We start from the raw sequence: 19,348 nt of genomic DNA, 5'->3' as shown, positions 1-19,348 counted from the left end.
TGAAGCATGTAAACTAAAATAAGAATAATACGTAGAACTGAAGCATGTAAACTGAAATAATAACAATACATAGAAGTGAAGCATGTAAATTAAAATAACAACAATACTACAAGTGAAGCATGTAAACTAAAATAAGAACAATATGTAGAACTGAAGCATGTGAACTATAATAATAACAATACATAGAAGTGAAGCATGTAAACTAAAATAACAACAATACTACAAGTGAAGCATGTAAACTAAAATAAAAATAATACGTAGAACTGAAGCATGTAAACTGAAATAATAACAATGCATAGAAGTTAAGCATGTAAACTAAAATAAAAACAATATTACAAGTGAAGCATGTAAACTAAAATAAGAACAATACGTAGAACTGAAGCATGTGGACTAAAATAATAACAATGCATAGACGTGAAGCATGCAAACTAAAATAACAACAATACTACAAGTGAAGCATGTAAACTAAAATAAGAATAATACGTAGAACTGAAGCATGTAAACTGAAATAATAACAATACATAGAAGTGAAGCATGTAAACTAAAATAACAACAATACTACAAGTGAAGCATGTAAACTAAAATAAGAACAATACGTGGAACTGAAGCATGTAAACTGAAATAATAACAATGCATAGAAGTGAAGCATGTAAACTAAAATAAAACCAATATTACAAGTGAAGCATGTAAACTAAAATAAGAACAATACGTAGAACTGAAGCATGTGGACTAAAATAATAACAATGCATAGACGTGAAGCATGCAAACTAAAATAACAACAATACTACAAGTGAAGCATGTAAACTAAAATAAGAATAATACGTAGAACTGAAGCATGTAAACTGAAATAATAACAATACATAGAAGTGAAGCATGTAAACTAAAATAACAACAATACTACAAGTGAAGCATGTAAACTAAAATAAGAACAATACGTGGAACTGAAGCATGTGAACTAAAATAATAACAATACATATAAGTGAAGCATGTAAACTAAAATGACAACAATACTACAAGTGAAGCATGTAAACTAAAATAAGAACAATACGTAGAACTGAAGCATGTGAACTAAAATAATAACAATACATAGAAGTGAAGCATGTAAATTAAAATAACAACAATACTACAAGTGAAGCATGTAAACTAAAATAAGAACAATACATAGAACTGAAGCATATGAACTAAAATAATAACAATGCATAGAAGTGAAGCATGAAAATTAAAATAACAACAATACTACAAGTGAAGCATGTAAACTAAAATAAGAACAATACGTAGAACTAAAGTATGTGAACTAAAATAATAATAATACGTAGAACTAAAGCATGTGAACTAAAATAATAACAATACATAGAAGTGAAGCATGTAAATTAAAATAACAAAAATACTACAAGTGAAGCATGTAAACTAAAATAAGAACAATATGTAGAACTGAAGCATGTGAACTATAATAATAACAATACATAGAAGTGAAGCATGTAAGCTAAAATAATAGGTAACAATACGTAGAAGTGAAGCATGTAAACTAAAATAACAACAATACGTAGAAGTGAAGCATGTAAACTGAAATAAGAACAATACGTAAAAGTGAAGCATGTAAACTAAAATAACAATACTAGAAGTGAAGCATGTAAACTAAAATAAGAACAATACGTAGAAGTGAAGCATGTAAACTAAAATAAGAACAATACGTAGAAGTGAAGCATGTGAACTTAAATAACAACAATACATAGAAGCGAAACAAGTAAACTAAAATAACCGAATTCGTCAAAAAACTGTAAGGGACCTCATGTTCGATTCGTATTTGTCGAGTCTCTGTAGAACCGAAGTTCACTTTGCGTTTGTTCAATCTTTCACTTCCTTACATATGTTCGATACCTTACTTCTTAGCTCCTCCTTTCCTGCGCCTTTATGCTTTAGCTGTATGAAGATGCACGCACATACCTTGTGAAGTTACGCAATATAATTAATACAGATAATTTTTGTTGTTATTAATATCATTATTAACATGACTAAACATACACAAACAATGTGAATAAGTAAATGAAACAAAATATATTCTTAAAAACGCATATTATGTCCACAGCGCCGACTACTATCATGCAATATTCAAACATGAGAGGGGTAAGCCGTTTTCTCGAACCAAAAATTCCGAAGGCCTATTGTGCGGAATGGATATTTTCCTCAATCGGTTATCTCGAACCCACATTCCCGAATCTAGTTTCCCGAATGCGCTTTTGTATCGTTTGTTAAAAATAGGTATGTAAATTTCTATAGCAGTAGCCTATAACAATAATAAATATTATCTTAATGTTGCTACGCATTTCACAAAATCAACATCTCAAAATCTTCAAGTAATTGTGACATAGTACTGAAAGTTGAAGTGGACAACAAACGTAGAATTATAACTTACGGAAAAATAGGCACTAACAAGTAAACCTTCTCCTGAGGTAAAAAATAATGGAAATGAAACTAATATTATTGGAATCAACATGATAAAGTATGAATAATCCTTAAATTTCGTAACTCGACTGCAATTAACAAGTATGATACGCAGCGCAGAACACGAGGCTTTAAGCAGTGAGAAAACATACCTTCGACTAGTGATTAATGCATAAGAAGGAAAAGGATGATGTGGTCATGATGTTACTTAATGCAACATATTTCCAGAATTTGCGTTCGTTTTTATCCAGGAACATAACAGTCATAGCTAATGAAAAAATGTGGGAAACACAAATTGTCAATACACCACCCGCACTTTATAAAGTCTGATTTTGCACAGGTCGTATATAATCTGTGTATATTTAGAAAACAGTATTAAAGTAGGTACTCCGTAGTGTTTTGGAAACGTTGTCCACTCTTGGATGTCAGTCGAGTTAACACCAACCATACCGATGCGCCTGTTGGAAAGAAACTGCTGATAAACAAGCGGCTGTAGTTTGGTAAATTGTTGCGTTGTTATAATGTATCAGATGAATCGTCAAAAATACATTATGGAAAATTTTTCGAATCACATGCTTGCACATTCGAAAAGAATACGTCTCCAAAAGTTACAACTCATAAGTCGTATTTGGTAGTATAATTTTCACCATTAGTTGTCCAAGTCCATAGTCCCTTTCTTCTATCATTTGCTTAATTGTATTTTCGTCGCATTGGATACCATACGAGTCCAACAGTAGAAGACTGCATGTTGCAGAGTTAGGAAAGAATATGTCTAGTAAGAATTCTATCCATATTTCATTGACCATTTTTCCCGACGGAGTCCATTTTACTACAAGATTGACAGTCAGTAAAATGCGTTCCGCAGCTCTTGTACTTATACCTTTTGGTTCTTGAAGAATCAGTAGTAATTTTGGCATCAGTTTTCCAGCTTTAGAAACCACCGGCGTTATAGTGTAGGAATGTGTAGTTGCTCTTTTGGATTGCACGAATCATACAATTTACTGGTTCCTTTACGTTATAATAATATTCCGCCGAAAAGCATTTCCTTATGGAATCCACATTCATTTGCATTAAACATATGATCATCATTGTATGTGTCCATACGTGACGTGTACTCACTCCTGAAGGTTTGGATTGATTGTTCAAGGGCTGTCTTGTCGTGTATCCGACGCTTTATTACATATGGTGTTATTCTTCGGCTGACAATCTTATAATGATTTTTAAAGCGATATAACCAGGAAGGACTTTCGTTGAAATATTTTTATCTATGCTGAATAAATCTTTTTATGTTACTTTCTTTTACAATTTCATTTGATAAATAATCACCGTAGACAAAATTCCTCAAGTGTTCTTCGGTACACTTATTTCATTTTATTCATAAAATCATTTTGTTGTTCGACAGCTTGCTTCATCTTGTAGAGCTGACTTTCGTGTGTTAGCTATGTGAATTTATGTTTCATACTGCTCCATGACCTATGGTTAAACTTTTTCTTACTGTTTGTCGGTACACCTGGCAGAATCCAATACTCTATTACCTTACATTTTTCTTCAAAGTCAATGACTCGGGATGTTTTGGAAGGAGACGGAGAGTATAGAGAACCGGAATTTTATGAAGTACTTGATTCCTGTTCTGACATAGTATTTGGTTTTTCAATCTCGTATTCTCGTACATGAGGCATGTCATTATCATCGTCATCTCTCGGTTCATTTTCATCAGTGTCCAGAGTAGACTTTCTTCAACTGCTTCCGATCCATGATTCTTTAATAAGTCATATATATATCAACAATTTCGAGCTCCTTTCGAGACATCTCATAGTCTGTCTCCTTATAACTCTTTTCTTTCAGTATATCTAGAATTTTAACCACAGGTTTTATCTTCTTCAGCTCACTGTACACAACATTACATAAACTGCAAGGTAGGCTATAACTGACAGCGCATCTAGAGAAGCGACGTCTTCGCTCTCGCATCTATAAAAAAAATATGTCGTATTGCTGCGTCGTATAAGTGTTTGCAATCTAGTCTAAGTAGTCCATGTCAACTTGCATCTTGATTGGTCGATATCTCTGGTGTTCATGCCGTTTGAGATGTAAAACTTACGTATTTTGAATTGGTATTAATACTTAATCGAACGGTAATAAAGGTATTTGTTTTGTTTCTTACCCCGCCTGAAGGTTTACTTGTAAGCTATTATTAAATGGTTACATTTATCATAAAAGTAGAAATGGGACAGAATGAAATACTTACTGGGGTTGCAAGAATCTGAGACACAGGAAGTGTAATGCAAGAGCCATTACGGTAAGCCAAGGTACAAGAGTAAGAGTTATTAAAGGCGACTTGGACTCTCCACAGTTGCATGCATCCAATATAGAAGAGACTGATGCTGAAATTGTAAGAACAAACCTGAAACGTACGGCAGACGAACATCCTGAACTAAACCCTGGACACATTTTGAGGAATGAATTACACGAAGTTCCTTGATGTGTTTTAACCGTTGCTTACGGGATTACACAAGCTGGCGCATAGCACGATCGAGAGTAGGTCTCTATGAGTCATGACAATTTCTGCCGCTAGGTTCGCCTCTCTGCCCTATGAAATGATGAATAGTACCATTACAAAGCATTGTGCATCGTGAAAGTAGTTCGATTAATTGTGCATTACTGATTGAGTACGAATATTATAAATATGCCAAGCATATTACAGTGTTATTTGAAGTTTGTTCAGCTAAGTTATATTCGAAAATTGTCTGTGTTTTGCTATGTGAAGAACTCGGTACCAACAGGTCGTATCTTTATAGGTTAAGGTAAATGTCAACGTTCTCTCATATAACAAGCAATGCTATGTTAAAAGTGGCGAATTGCATTTTCCGACTCTCGAATGATGTGACCCGAAATGTAAAATAATTTCATGCATTGTTTCACTTACCAAGCATTACTGATATAGGCCTAATGAAAATGTGAACGACGTGATGTAAACATTGAAGATAATGTTGTTACTGTTTTCCCTTTCTCTTTTAGAAAATACCGACAAAAGTAATGAATTATCTTCATGCTGTACTTATTAGGTAATTAATGTGTATTTGTCTGTATTTTAGACCTGTGTATTGTTACGTAATTATCAGTGAATTAGGTTAGAGAACTTAACAAGGTTAGTATGAGATTAGGTAATGCACCTCAAACTGTAACTAATAATGGCTGCTGCCGAAATAGGCTGAGGTGGTTATCGTGTGAAACAAATTATATCTGGAATATCTAGTTTTATTATATACGGATACGTAAAGTTTTTTTTTTGTTTTTTTTTTTTTTTGTTTTAGCATGTGTTTGTAATTTTGTGAGGTTATGTCTAGCCTAATTTCTTTTTATTCTTGTATCATTACCAATACATTAATTTATTTTATATTCATTTCAGGTGTTACATCTATGGTGGCAACTCTACTTATGTTAGGATATGAAGTAACAGTATATATTCAACTTCATCATTTGCTAAAAATTAAAGAAAACTGTATGTGTTCGACTCATTCCATCGTCATTTCTTCTTGTGTATGTGAACCACGTTCGTTCTAAAAGTGCTACAATAAATTAACACTATAGACAACGTGATGGAACAATTTACAAGTTACTGTTAAAATGCTCAACATTTTCAAGTGGTGCTATACCCATTGTTTCAAAATGTACATACATATTTTTACATTTCTATAAGAGGTGTCATAAATTATGTCAGCATATTTGTAAATTCTTCAAAATTAATTCTTGTAATTAATACCATAAAATAATGAAATAATATAGCCTAGGCCTATATGTGATTTTATACTATCGGTATTGATGTTGATCTTGGTAAATTAATCCAATTTCACAGTGTTGTCTTTTGTATTGTGGTTCATAACAATTATAACAGTATGTACGTGGAAATGTTTTTAAAATAATAAATTCTAGCTCATGATTTTAAGTGGTCGTTTCAATGGGAGGTTATATTGGAAAGATGATCACAAATGGATAATTTACTGCAAGATACAAGAACTGAATATAAGTGAGTGTTCCGTTGAAAGTGAAAGTGAAAATTTCGTTTTACAAGAGCTAAGTAGGCGTACACGCACTAAAATACTACAGCGTTTACTATTACTATGCTCAATAGATTAATCAGTAGGCCTATAGAAATGTTTTCACCACTGCAAGAAAAAATCGCGGAATAATTATACTTCTCAGTTATTGTGACGTCCGTATTTTTTTTAAAAAGAGAGGGAAAAGTTAGGCCTTCTTGCAAATGCGTAATTATGAATTCAAGGAAATTAAAGATAATGCAGTACCTTAATTAGTTGCAATATCTTATTTAATAACAATACTAATAATATTAGGTGAAAAGGGTAGGCTATAGTGCGTATTTGTAAGATGTCAAGTTAATTTATTTCCGGAAATGTTTGGTGTATGAACTGAAGTACAGAGCAGACAGTCCCTCAGCTTATATGTAATATGTTTTAATATCAAGAATGACAGCCTTTTATTGTAATATAATTGAGGAGTAGAAGTTTGGAAATTACGTCTATTGTCCATAAAATATTGTACGAAGCATTTAATAAGCAATGATGAGTCCTTTAAATGTCCCAAATGTCAACGTCTTTTAAGTGTTCTGCTATGAATATATATAGGGCAGAACAGCGCTCCGAGCGGCGGAATTGGCATTACGAGGGAACCACTTCAGACTCGTTTTTCAAGCTCTATGCGCCAGCTTGTATAATCTCGTAAGCAACGGTTTTAACACTGCCACCGGAATATGGAAATTTGAAGAAAGCTATAAGGAGGGAAAGACGAAAAGTTAACCCTATATCGCTAACACAATTTCAGGAGATTCCAGAGAGATTAAAAAGACTTTCAAGGCGCTAACTACCTTCAATTTGACAGTTTTTAAGAAGACGGAAAGACTGAAAATAGGGTGATCGTGTTCGGAGCCTGTCAGAACTAATAAATAATATTCAAGTCACATCAGATTTCTCGATGGAACGTTCAAGGCTGAGTCCCAATATATTTACACAATTATTCACAATAATAGGCATGGCAAAGAAAGTATCTCACGACAGTCATATTATTATTCCTTTACCATTAATTTATGCGATACTGTCCAGTAAAAAGAGAGGAAATGCAATATTCGCCAGAAACAATGAAGGCAGCCCATTACCCTTCACATCAATTTTTTAAGTTGGTTATTTAACGACGCTGTATCAACTACTAGGTTATTTAGTGTCGATGAGATTGGTGATAGCGAGATGGTGTTTGGCGAGATGAGATCGAGGATTCGCCATAGATTACCTGGCATTCACCTTGTGGTTGAGGAAAACCTCGGAAAAAACCCAACCAGGTAATCAGCCCAAGCGGGGATCGAACCCGCGCCCGAGCGCAACTTCAGACCAACAGGCAAGCGCCTTAACCGATTGAACCGCGCCGGTGGCTGCTTTACATCAATAACATGTACTCAGAACGCGTAATGTTTGATTTTGAAAATGGATAATACCTTTTCATTGGTGCTGAATGCGGCAAGAATAGCCTATCTTGCTACTTTTAATATTTTATCTCGGACCATATAAAGACGACTGCAAGCAGAAGGGCTGCAACAATACAATGACTTAGATAATGGAGAGGTTAAAATCTATTTGGATAAGCTTCTAGCTCTCACTTTTGTGCCACTAAACGAAGTGCATGATTGTTTTGAAGAACTTAGAGTTGATGCACCGGTCGTCATTCTTCCGTTACGGACTTCTTTGACATCAGTTACATTTCTGGTCAACGAACAAGCGGTAGACGACGTGTACCCGGCCAATTTGTGGAATAAGTATGAAAGTACATTAACAATAATTATTAATTATTAATAATCATCGCACTAATAACAGTAACAAGAGATATCACAAGTCCCAACTCGCTGTCGGCAAACATGATCCAAGCGCATTTTCAACGCTGAAAGAACTACAAAAGGAAAAAAAAGCGACACAGAAGCTATGCTAGAAGAGTTATGAACAGAACAGGAATAACGTGCACAGCCGAATAAGCAGTGGATATCACTTCAAACCTTCATCAGGACAATCACTACAGAATACAATGAATATAAAAAGGAAAACAGAAAATTGTATTATATGAGATGCATTGGATATAATTTATCGTTGTTAGCATCCTCTTTTAAAAAGAACATTCTAATATTGGCAACAATAAAGCTATTCAACAGTTATTAACTGTTTGATATTTTTTCGGGATTGTTCTTTTTTTTCGGGATATTTGATTTCCGGCAAAGTCATTCGGGAAATTGGATTCGGGAGGAAAACTTTCGGGAGAATGGACATTCAGGGAAATGTCCAGGAATAGAGGAAAGCAAATCATTACATTTCTATAATTCCATATGAGAAATTAGTCGCAAGGTATGTGCTGCAATCCTTAAGCGGTTTAAAACATGAAGGGGTGAATAGGAGGACAAAAAAATATTTTCATAACATGTTCAACAAACATGAGACATGCCTCTTCCTGCAGAGCGAACATCCACGAATATCGGACTTCGCCATACTTGATAAAATGAACCGAACATATCTGTCATGTACGACGATAATGAAATGAAATAATTTGTTGTATTTATTATAAGCTCAAATAATGTGTAGCATGAAAATGAATATTTTATTTATAAACAGGTTTAACATTATAAGTTATAATAATGTATATGAAAATGAAAATGCTACTTTATGGAATAATATGAAATTTAAGTTAAATTATGCTCTTTCTATTATGCCACTTTCATCGTCCATATAGTCACACACCTATTGCTGCTGAGTAACTGTGATTTATTTGTAATTATATTTTCTGTCGGTAGTTGGTATAGTAAACACTATGATGTATTGTAAAAAATATTATGACTTACGTATATGTGTATTCCTGTTGATGTTTAATCATAATTTCATAATAAAAATTATCTGTACTTAACTGTATAAAACTTCACAATATTTGTTCTAAATTCTTACCCAGCTCAAGCATGAAGAGAGGGGACGGGAGGAGAGGTCATCGAACTTGAAAAGATGAGTTCGAATGAACATGACGTATCTGCTTCCATAAAACTAACTTCGTTTCTACAGAGACTCGGCAACCTTAAACCGAATATAGCGTCTGTAATGCACGACGCTAAGTCACCTTGTTTTATGATGTAAACTTATTATTATGATTACTATTATTATTATTATTGTTGTTATTATTATTATTATTATTATTGTTAGCATCATACTTATCACATTACCTTGCAGTTTTTAAAACCCTTTGTGATATCTACACATCCCACTGCTGAAGCCAAGCATTCTTTGGAAAGTACAGCATTTGCATCATGTAGTACGAATACGTTTTTCCCCTTCTCACATTCTTCCAGTTTCTTGATTGTGACTTTATAACCATCCTGAAAGGTGGAAATGAATACTGTAACTCTAAATTTCACACTGTTTACTTAAGATTGGGTTCCTATACAAGGAAGGAAATATAGTAAGATATGAGATTAAGTGAACAGTACTGATGTAATTTGTGCAAATTTTCTTTCATACTCTCATCAATAGCCCATTCTCTCTCTCTTTCACTTCGAATATGTACACCAGGGCTGGAGATAAATCTCTCTCTCTCTTTGAGCGAGAGAAACCAGCTGCGGACAGGTAGATAGAAACGATAAACAACGCAGAGGTCCAATGACGTGCCATCCACAATGAGTGTAAGACGTGCTTCGCTTACATATGTACAGAGACATCACTTTATTTTTACTTTCATTTTTATTGTACTTGCGTTTCTGAATGTACTTGACTCCCACCCCTTTAACTACTGCCCTTGCTCCCGTCAGCCACACAGACTTACGACCGCTGTTGCATTCGAAGTCTGCTAGTAGTGAAGTAAACAGTACAGAGTATAGTGTGTTTCACAAATATGGTTGCGTTTTCCATAGAAGGAAGAGCCTATATTATTGAAGCTGATTTTCAGGGGCAGGTATTTATGGAGATTAATTTTATGATTTGTGTTTTTTAATATTGGTGTCGGCGGAGATTGTTGGAGATTGATTTGTACTCTTGTTGGATATTAATGGGGAATTTTGGAAAATACAATTACTTTGAAATTGAAGTATTAAATCAGTATGAACATTACTTTCCAAATAATTAACATTAAAGGTTCATTGGATTCTGGTAAAGGTGCGGTATGGCCAATAGGCAATATTTGTTGGATTAAGACTGTATTTAACACACATTCATTAAAAACGAAAAAAAAAAAAAAACTTGCAGCTCTGAAATTAATACTTTCCAATTATTAGTGAAATGTTGAATTCTCCGTTTTTTGAGTTCACTAATGTAATCAGAACACCTGGAATACCATGTAATGTAGCCTACTTGAATGTGCAACAAATTCAAATGAAAAAAAATGTCCGAAAAAAGAACTCAGAATATGAAATTCGATATAAAACGACACAATAATAATAATTCGAGAATATGTTCATATTTCGCTATTAGAATTCTATGTCGCGATTTGTCGTGATTGTTTTGTCCGCATATTATTAACAAGAATCACTTAATTCGTAGAGATTAGTAAAATCTATTATTATCTATTATGTCGTGATTTTCGCGATCTCCGTAAATACCCGCCCCTGCTTATTTCGCACAGGTACGGTGTGTAGCATGACTGAATAAATTTATCTGTGTGGACTGAGCAGAAGTGAAGATTGGAGTTACCGAAAGTACGGTAATATGCTGAATAAAGTAGCCATTATATAATGAATAAAATCGCCTGAAGAGTTGAGTTTGTGAAAAAAATGTTACTACTCTACCTACCGTATTTTGATAAAATACCGTAAAAGTAATGATCAAACTAAAAATCCTAATATCGTATTTCCCTGTAACATAAATGGATACACTACTTTTCTCTCCTCCTATAGCTAGTAAAATGATTTGTTTACATATTGCACTAGTAACACCAAACTCCTGTAATGGAAGGGGGTAACAGTGTTTCCGAGTATAGCCAGGTTAATGTTAAAAATGTTGGTAAAAATAAAGTGATGCCCCTGTACATAAATACCACATTTAATTTTCTATTTACAACAAATGTAAATGCAGCTTACACATTGCACGCCACTGATCAATTCTTATGTCCACGATGAACACAATTGCTGGAGTAGTAGGAGACCGTTATCCGAAGATCGCTCATGCTACCGCATAAATCCCTCAGGCCTGGTGTACACACATGTAAACAATTTGTTAATGCTTATACGATGTTCCCTCTTCATTAGAGTGCCCTGCAATAAATTGATTATTTACCTATTTTTTGGCTAGAACTATCTAGCGACACCCCTACTTGACTTTATATTTTCCTCCACTCTACTCTTGTGTCGCATCTACTTTTTGTGCGATCTAGCTTGTTTCACTTCTATCTGTGACATTTTCTTGTATAGTCACCTCTTTATTCTATGTACATTCTCTGGGACATAAGTGGTGCGTTGCACTCATTTAGTTGTTATTCTTGTTGATTTTTCACTTACAATAAAGTTTGAATATTTATTTAAGATTATTATTATCATTATTATTATTATTATTATTATTATTATTATTATTATTATTTATTATTATTGTTATTATTATTAAACAATTTTCGATTAGTATATAATTCGCTTTCATTTCATTAGGTAGTTGTTCATTTTAATATTTCGATATTTTCCTTGTTTTACTAATAATATTTTCTAATTGTATACAACTTTAACACGTTTCTAATTTAATATTCACTATATTTACGAATTGATAGAAAGTCGTTTGTAATCCTTTTCTTAAACATTTTTGCTTTTCCTTTCCATCTGATAAAACTAGTGAATATAGACCTGACTCGTTCATAAAAATTTAATTTAGTTGAGAATTGGAAGGAAGGTTATTGCATATCATCCTAAAATTTATTAACCATCAAGTAAAACTCTTCCTTCTTCATCAACATTTTCTTCAAATTGCTTGACGAGTATTTTCATATTACAAAAAGTTAAAAAAATGATGTTATTTATTAAAAGGTTTTTAAATTATATATTTTACAATGTAATCATAATTACAGTCTAAATTAATTTAATTACAATTATATTTCTCCAAATATATAAACAAGAAACGTCGATCGCTTGTAGTTTGTCTAATATTTTAAAAATTAAGAAGGCATTCACGAAGAAATTCAATTGCCCAGTAAAAGTAAAAAAAATGTGGATGTAATGATTGTATTAAAATTATTTTTAAAATTTAGGAGGTAATACAAAAATTATTAATGAAATAATTAATCGATGGAAAAATTTATACAGTACTCTATAATGTGAAAAATATAGTAAAAATTGGAGCACTACTAAGATTTATTTAAAATCATCCGTCCTCAAGAGAGGTTGACCACTGGGATCTGGAATTATAAACAACAAAAAATAAAGAGAAATGAAACGAGTAAAATAATTATTCGATTTGTACATTAAAACAAAAATTTGAGTGTTAACATTTAAATTATAGTGTAGAATTTGAAGAGAGGCCTTCACAATTTCCATCACTAGCTTCCGAATCTCATAAAAGAGATTTTTAAAAGATTCAAAGATATTACATGTAAATTTTGGTAAACAATCCCTCGCTCTAAATAGTAAGCCTGTAACATCCCACTTGTAAAGCGAAATTTCATATTTTTCACTGAGATAAGAAAGGCAAGGTACAGTTTTCAAAAAAATAGTGGCCGCACTCGTGAACAGCGAATATTTTCAAAGTCCACTTCGGGTCGCGGCGATGTTACACGATGCATGTGCTTGTACAAGCAGTTCCGGAACTATGAAAGTGTCCCATATTTGCGCCCCGTAAACCAGTGGTAGAGTGCTTGTTTAATGATTCAAGGGTCGTGGGTTCGGGCTTTCTTCAAGTTTTCATTTTATTTTTTAATCGTTCTTTAGCGATGTGAATGATATTCAAATTATCATTTATATTCAGTTATCGTTCTTTATGGATATCACGTTATTTATATTTTGTTATCGTTCTTTAGAGATATGAATAAAATTCAAGTCATCATTTGTATTCTGTTATCGTTCTATAACGATATGAATAATAATTATTATTATTGTATCTCCAATGGGGGTTAACCTTATTTTACATAATTATGTATGTTAGGGCTATAGTTTTATACACAAAAAAACATAGGCATAAAGAGAAATGGAAAAGAAAATTAAATTAGCTTACGCGATGTAAACAAAACATAAACAATCCGTAATTAGGCATTGCGATTGCAAAACAAATATCAGGTATCAATTTGAAACATACAAAAACATTAACAACACACATACGTAACACTTCTATAACACAAATATGCAGCTTTCCGTACCATACATCATAAATAAATAGACTACACAATAGTCACACAAACACAATCAAACTATAATTACGACATTGCGACGACATCAAGCATCCCATAACATACATAACAAATCAAGCATCCGTTACAACACATACACTTCAACATAGTAACCACACTTTTAAAAGTTACAAATTTGGCTCCAAGAAGAATAAATAGGACACTGTTACTAATTACTATTCTTCTGCAATTTCTTAAATACATCTGTAATAAATCTGTGAAATTCCGATATGAATAATATTCACGTTTTTTACATTGTTATCGTTCTTTAGCGATATAAATAATATTCAAGTTATCATTTATATTCTGTTTTCCTTCATCAGCATTATAAAACAATATTCAAGTTATTTATATTGTTATTGTTCTTTCGCAATATAAATAATCTGTATTTTATGTAAGTAATTATTATAACACAAATAACCATCTTTCTTTGTAAAATAGGTTATTTTATTTAGATAATTAAACACGTATTATATAATATCTTATATTAATTAAACAAACCGATATTTATCATTTATATTGTGTTATCGTTCTTTAGTGATACTGTATAAATAATATTCAAGATATTTATATTGTAATCGTTCTTTAGCGATATAAATAACATAAATTTAATATTAGGTTTGGAAAAATCCAGTTGCATAATACTGCTATTAGTTTTTCTTTTTGTATTATTACATTATACTATCTTGAACCACAAAATGAAAAGGAGTAACGAGGAATTGAACCTGAGACGTTGACATCTAAATTCCGACGTTCGTCCGCTAGCTACGAGGGCAAAAGTGTGGAAACATTTTCGGAAAAATTGGCCCAGTCACACTCTAAGATTTTCTGATGATTTGTAGAAGCTAGTCCAGGATGCGGGGGGCAAAGGCTAATTGAGATTTCCCGGTCTCTGATCGGGTCAAACATCCTGATAGAATTAATATTTAACCCTTGCCGTGACTTTCGGCGAAGTCCGGAGGGCTCAATTAGTCAAATCCACTCTCCTCATCTCCACGCTTGGGCCCCCTGGAATTTAATAAGATGCGAAAGAGATAGTGGTGTGCGGAAAGCAACGGGATGTTACCGCATTTAGGCCTATCCTTCCCAAGAAAAACTGCAAACATGAACAAAGGAAGCTTTTAATAGAAGAAGAAGGATCTTCTGCGGACCTCTGGAAAAAGAACTAAGGAAGAGACTAGTGAAGTGCTTTGTGTGGAGTGTGGCATTGTATGGGGAAGGAACATAGACATTACGACGAATGAAGAGAAACGAATTGAAGCATTTGAAATGTGGATGTGGAGAAGAACGGTGCGTATGAAGTGGACAGACAGAATAAGAAATAATATTGTGTTTGAAAAAGTGAGTGAAGAAAGAATGATGCTGAAACTGATTAGAAAGAGAAAAAGGAATTGGTTGGGTCTCTGGTTGAAAATAATAATAGACGACATTATGATATGTGGATCATAAGCGGAGACTAAGAAGAAGGCAGAAAATAGGAAAGATTGGAGATTGCTGGGTTTGCAATGAAAGACCTGCCCATGGACAGAACACTTATGTATGTATGTATATTCAGAATGCCTGGAATATCGTGTCAAGAACAGTCGCTATTTGCAAAGGCTAGTCAATTCCATGCCCACTCGACTGCAAGATGATCGAGATAAGAGGAAGATAGACTAAATATTGAATTGTGGCTTTTTGTTTTGTTTTTTGAACGCTTAATTGTTTGAATGTTTTAAGGCCGACGCCAGTAAATTTGTTTTGTTTATGCCACGAAAGATATTTTATTGAGAATAAAATATTTTTTCTTTCCATTTGCAGCCACAATATCATAATGATAAAGTCATGGTATAATATATTAATGAACCTGATGTTAATTACTAAAATAATCGTAAAAGAGAAAGGAGCCATTATGTATAGTTTGTCTCTCTCAAAAACAGAACAAAAAAGAACATAAAAAACACGAGGTTGTAGTCGAACGCAGGATCTCATGAATATGATAGCTACCATTATGCTAACGAATAACACACAGTATACTTCAATTATAACTGTAGATATCAGGCAACGTGGTCCAACAACATGTAACATCGCCTGTCTCCGAATTGTAGCGAAGATACCCGAAGGGAACTTTGTTTCAGGAGAGTGGCCACTTTTTCTTTTGACAGCTGTACATATTTAGCTCGCTTGTCATCATTTATATGCAGTGCCTGATTCGTGTCTCGCTCAAAGCATATCTTAGGGTCTAAGACCACCGCTTTGTGGCTTCTTCTTTTGATGACAATTATATCCACCCTTCTATGAGAATCATCTTCAGACACACAATGAATCTCCTCATGTACTTCCCATTTCTGTTTCTTAGCTGTACGGGCACGATAGTGTCTGTAAACATATTGTAATAAAGAGAAGACTAAAGTAGACACTATAATATTCTTGTTATGATGTTTACAATTATTTATGTTATTTCTACTTATAATTTGTATTATATATACTACAGTATATATATATGATTATATATTACTAAATAAACATATTTTGTCATCATAAGGTGATAATAATATTGTACCTAATCCAACTGTATGTAACTTTAAATCTTCTGAAACTGCAGTTTTGTGATATTGTTTTGTTATTCATTAGACAATCCTTATACATATCGAATTTCAATTTATCGATGTTTGATTTCTTAATTCCTTTACAAACTTTCTTTTCTATTAAAATCACTTCAACATGCATACATTTTTTATCTCAATCCAACAAATTATCTTATTGGAATTCCTAAACATTTGTCTCTAAATAATACAATAATTGTTATTTATTTTCGGTATGTCGTCAAATTTATGTGATATATGTACTTCCTATTATATCTTGAAAACATCTTCATTTTCAACAGGAACAAATAAAGAATCAGTATTGGTTCCAAATAATTTTATACCTTTTCTGTATAAATTTTGAATTAATAAAACTGAAAAACAAATATTTTAGATAATTGAAGACATCAAGGGTAAATAATATAGATAATTGAAGACTTCGGGGGTAAATAATAACCCACATATACAAATTGCATACATTTTAATTTTTACTGCAAACGCAAGAGGATTGTCATATTTTTCAAGCAGCATAATCCAATAATTTGAAAACATATTTACATAATTATTTAACGAAATAAAGGATAATGTGGCTTATAGGCTGTTAACAACCAGAAAACTGTCCATATCAGTTTGGAGGGTTATCACTATTTACCCCCGAGGCCTTCAATTCTAAAACTACGAAACCCCCATAAACATGTTTATCTAAAATTAGTTTTTGGTATAGGATATTGTTATCTTTAACAATAAAATTTCTTGAGTCTTAATAATAATAATAATAATAATAATAATAATAATAATAATAATAATAATAATAATAATAATAATAATCTTTATGTACACTGTCAATGTTTGCAAACCTAATGTACTGTAATTATTCACTTTTATATTATATATATAGGCCTACATACATATACTGTCTATAAAATATTTAATGTTCATTATATAATTCGTAGGTGCGCGTGAAGAAGTGAATAATTCAGAATTCTTCAAATTAAAGTTATTTCGATTATGTAAGATCTGTAAAATGTAATATGGGATTTATGACCATATTTTATTAGTGATTGGTGTTCTAGGACAGTGGTTTGAAAATATTCACTTTGCGTTAAATTTTTTAATAATAATAATAATAATAATAATAATAATAATAATAATAATAATAATAATAATATTGTCTAAATCTTGAGACGATGTTTGAGCATTTGGTCAAAATGATATATTTGACTTACCCCCTTTTATTAGGAACAATACGTATGTCCATGGCATTAGCTATCCACGAAATGATGATACATCATCGTATAATCACGATTAAAATTTTAATTGTTTTATCAGTATTTACTGGTAGGTACCATTTGGAGCACAAGGAAAATAAGAAAAAAATAACATGGAAGTATTGAAATGACATAAAGTTCGAAGTTCTACTTTGAAAAATATCAATGAACAGATCGCTAGATTTTTATCGTATACAAAGTTACACCTCTGTGAAACGCTTTGTTGTCCACCATAGCGCTTTTCTGGTCTTTTTAGGAAAGGCCTTGCTTTCCCTTTTCTTACTAAATAAACTTGTCTAATTTCGGCATTCTCATTCAAAAGAGGCTTATTTTGTTTTTTTTTTTGTTTGTTTTTTTTTTTTTTCGTAGTGTAGTCAATTAACTTCTCGCCAGTTCATTTTATTTCCTTCCAAGTTTTCCTTTCGCAGTTGAAGTCTTGTCTAGCAGAATCCTGGATGTCAAAAACTCTTCAGAAGTGAACTCTCAAACAATTAAATTATTGAAATTTTATTCCTACACTGAAGAATGAGTTCAGCCCAATCATGGGAGTGCTGAATAGGAATGGAAAAATGTTCCCTTTTTATATTTGATAAAGCTGCGACATGAATCACTTTCCATATTAGTATGTCCTGGAGTAAGAAATTTGTGGTAGACCATCATAAAATTTGAGGAGTTTGACAAGGCCGCCATACTGATCCTCTATGGGGTCAGATACAGGGAATAGTAGTGAAATGTTCTGAGCTTAAGCTTAACAGCAATTTCTACATTGAAATTTCGAAGAAATAGAAATTAACTTATTAAAAACGCATTTACAGTGTGACGGAAATTTAATCAGTTAATATTGTACGTTATTAGTGTTATTACACAAATGAAACCGTTTCGAAGAAATGACAAAGAAATATTTTTTTCGGTTTGTTCTTCGCATTGATATCTTACTCATACGTGTCATTATAAGTTCTTACAGTAGTTTTACCATCAATGGGATTCAAATTTCAGACTTTTTTTTTTGGCTAAACTGTTACTCAAATACCAAAATGACATTTGACTTTTTGGTTACTTACAACCTAAAGATTCTGTTCTTAAAATTAATGAAGTTGTACTCTTTTACCCTCTATGAGTCGTAATTGGTGCACATTTTATATGACCACTCAATATACAAAACAGGTTATTTATTATTGTTGTTTAACTGATATAAATACTGAAAAGAGCACACATGTTATGTACTTCTCTATACACACATCTAATTTCCTTAAAGACCTTTTTGTATTTCTGCTTCTAAAACACACTCTTAGAAACTACTCTAATTAGGCTAAATAACTATTCTGTACTACTTGCCTAATCGCTTGAGTTGACTACATATAATTAATGACATTAATCTAAACAAAAATCTGTGTTAATTGATTAAAATGCAGAATCTCTGCTCATTACTCAAAATAAAACTCTATACTTATCCATCAAAATAAAAATCCGCGTTCGTACATCAAAAATAAAAATCTTTGCTCAATTAGGAAAATATAAATATGGGTTCATTCCAGTGCTGCTCATCGGAGTGACTACTACCGCGGAGGAATCGGAGATTACGAATAAAGCTCTCCACCGGTGATCTCCGGTACTACCGTAGGTGGAACAGGGGACATACGGAGGGATGCGGTGGTTCGGAGCGAAGCGACAGTTAGCACAAGGACGACCGGC

The 19,348-nt window shown here is 32.6% G+C and overlaps 1 protein-coding gene across 1 annotated transcript in view; it reads right to left on the bottom strand.

Moving 5' to 3' along the window:
* LOC138700536 (uncharacterized) overlaps window positions 1-19,348 on the bottom strand; it is a 35,938-nt gene that overhangs the window by 7,694 nt on the left and 8,896 nt on the right. The window contains exon 2 of the mRNA XM_069827130.1: window positions 9,698-9,850. Within this exon, the coding sequence (XP_069683231.1) occupies window positions 9,698-9,850 (153 nt within the window). The remainder of the gene's footprint in view (window positions 1-9,697; window positions 9,851-19,348) is intronic.

This window comes from Periplaneta americana, chromosome 5, assembly GCF_040183065.1.
Source record: "Periplaneta americana isolate PAMFEO1 chromosome 5, P.americana_PAMFEO1_priV1, whole genome shotgun sequence".
NCBI classification, from domain to species: Eukaryota; Metazoa; Arthropoda; class Insecta; order Blattodea; family Blattidae; genus Periplaneta; species Periplaneta americana.
Note: the sequence above shows the minus strand (reverse complement) of the source record. Positions and strands in the feature narration are given on the sequence as shown.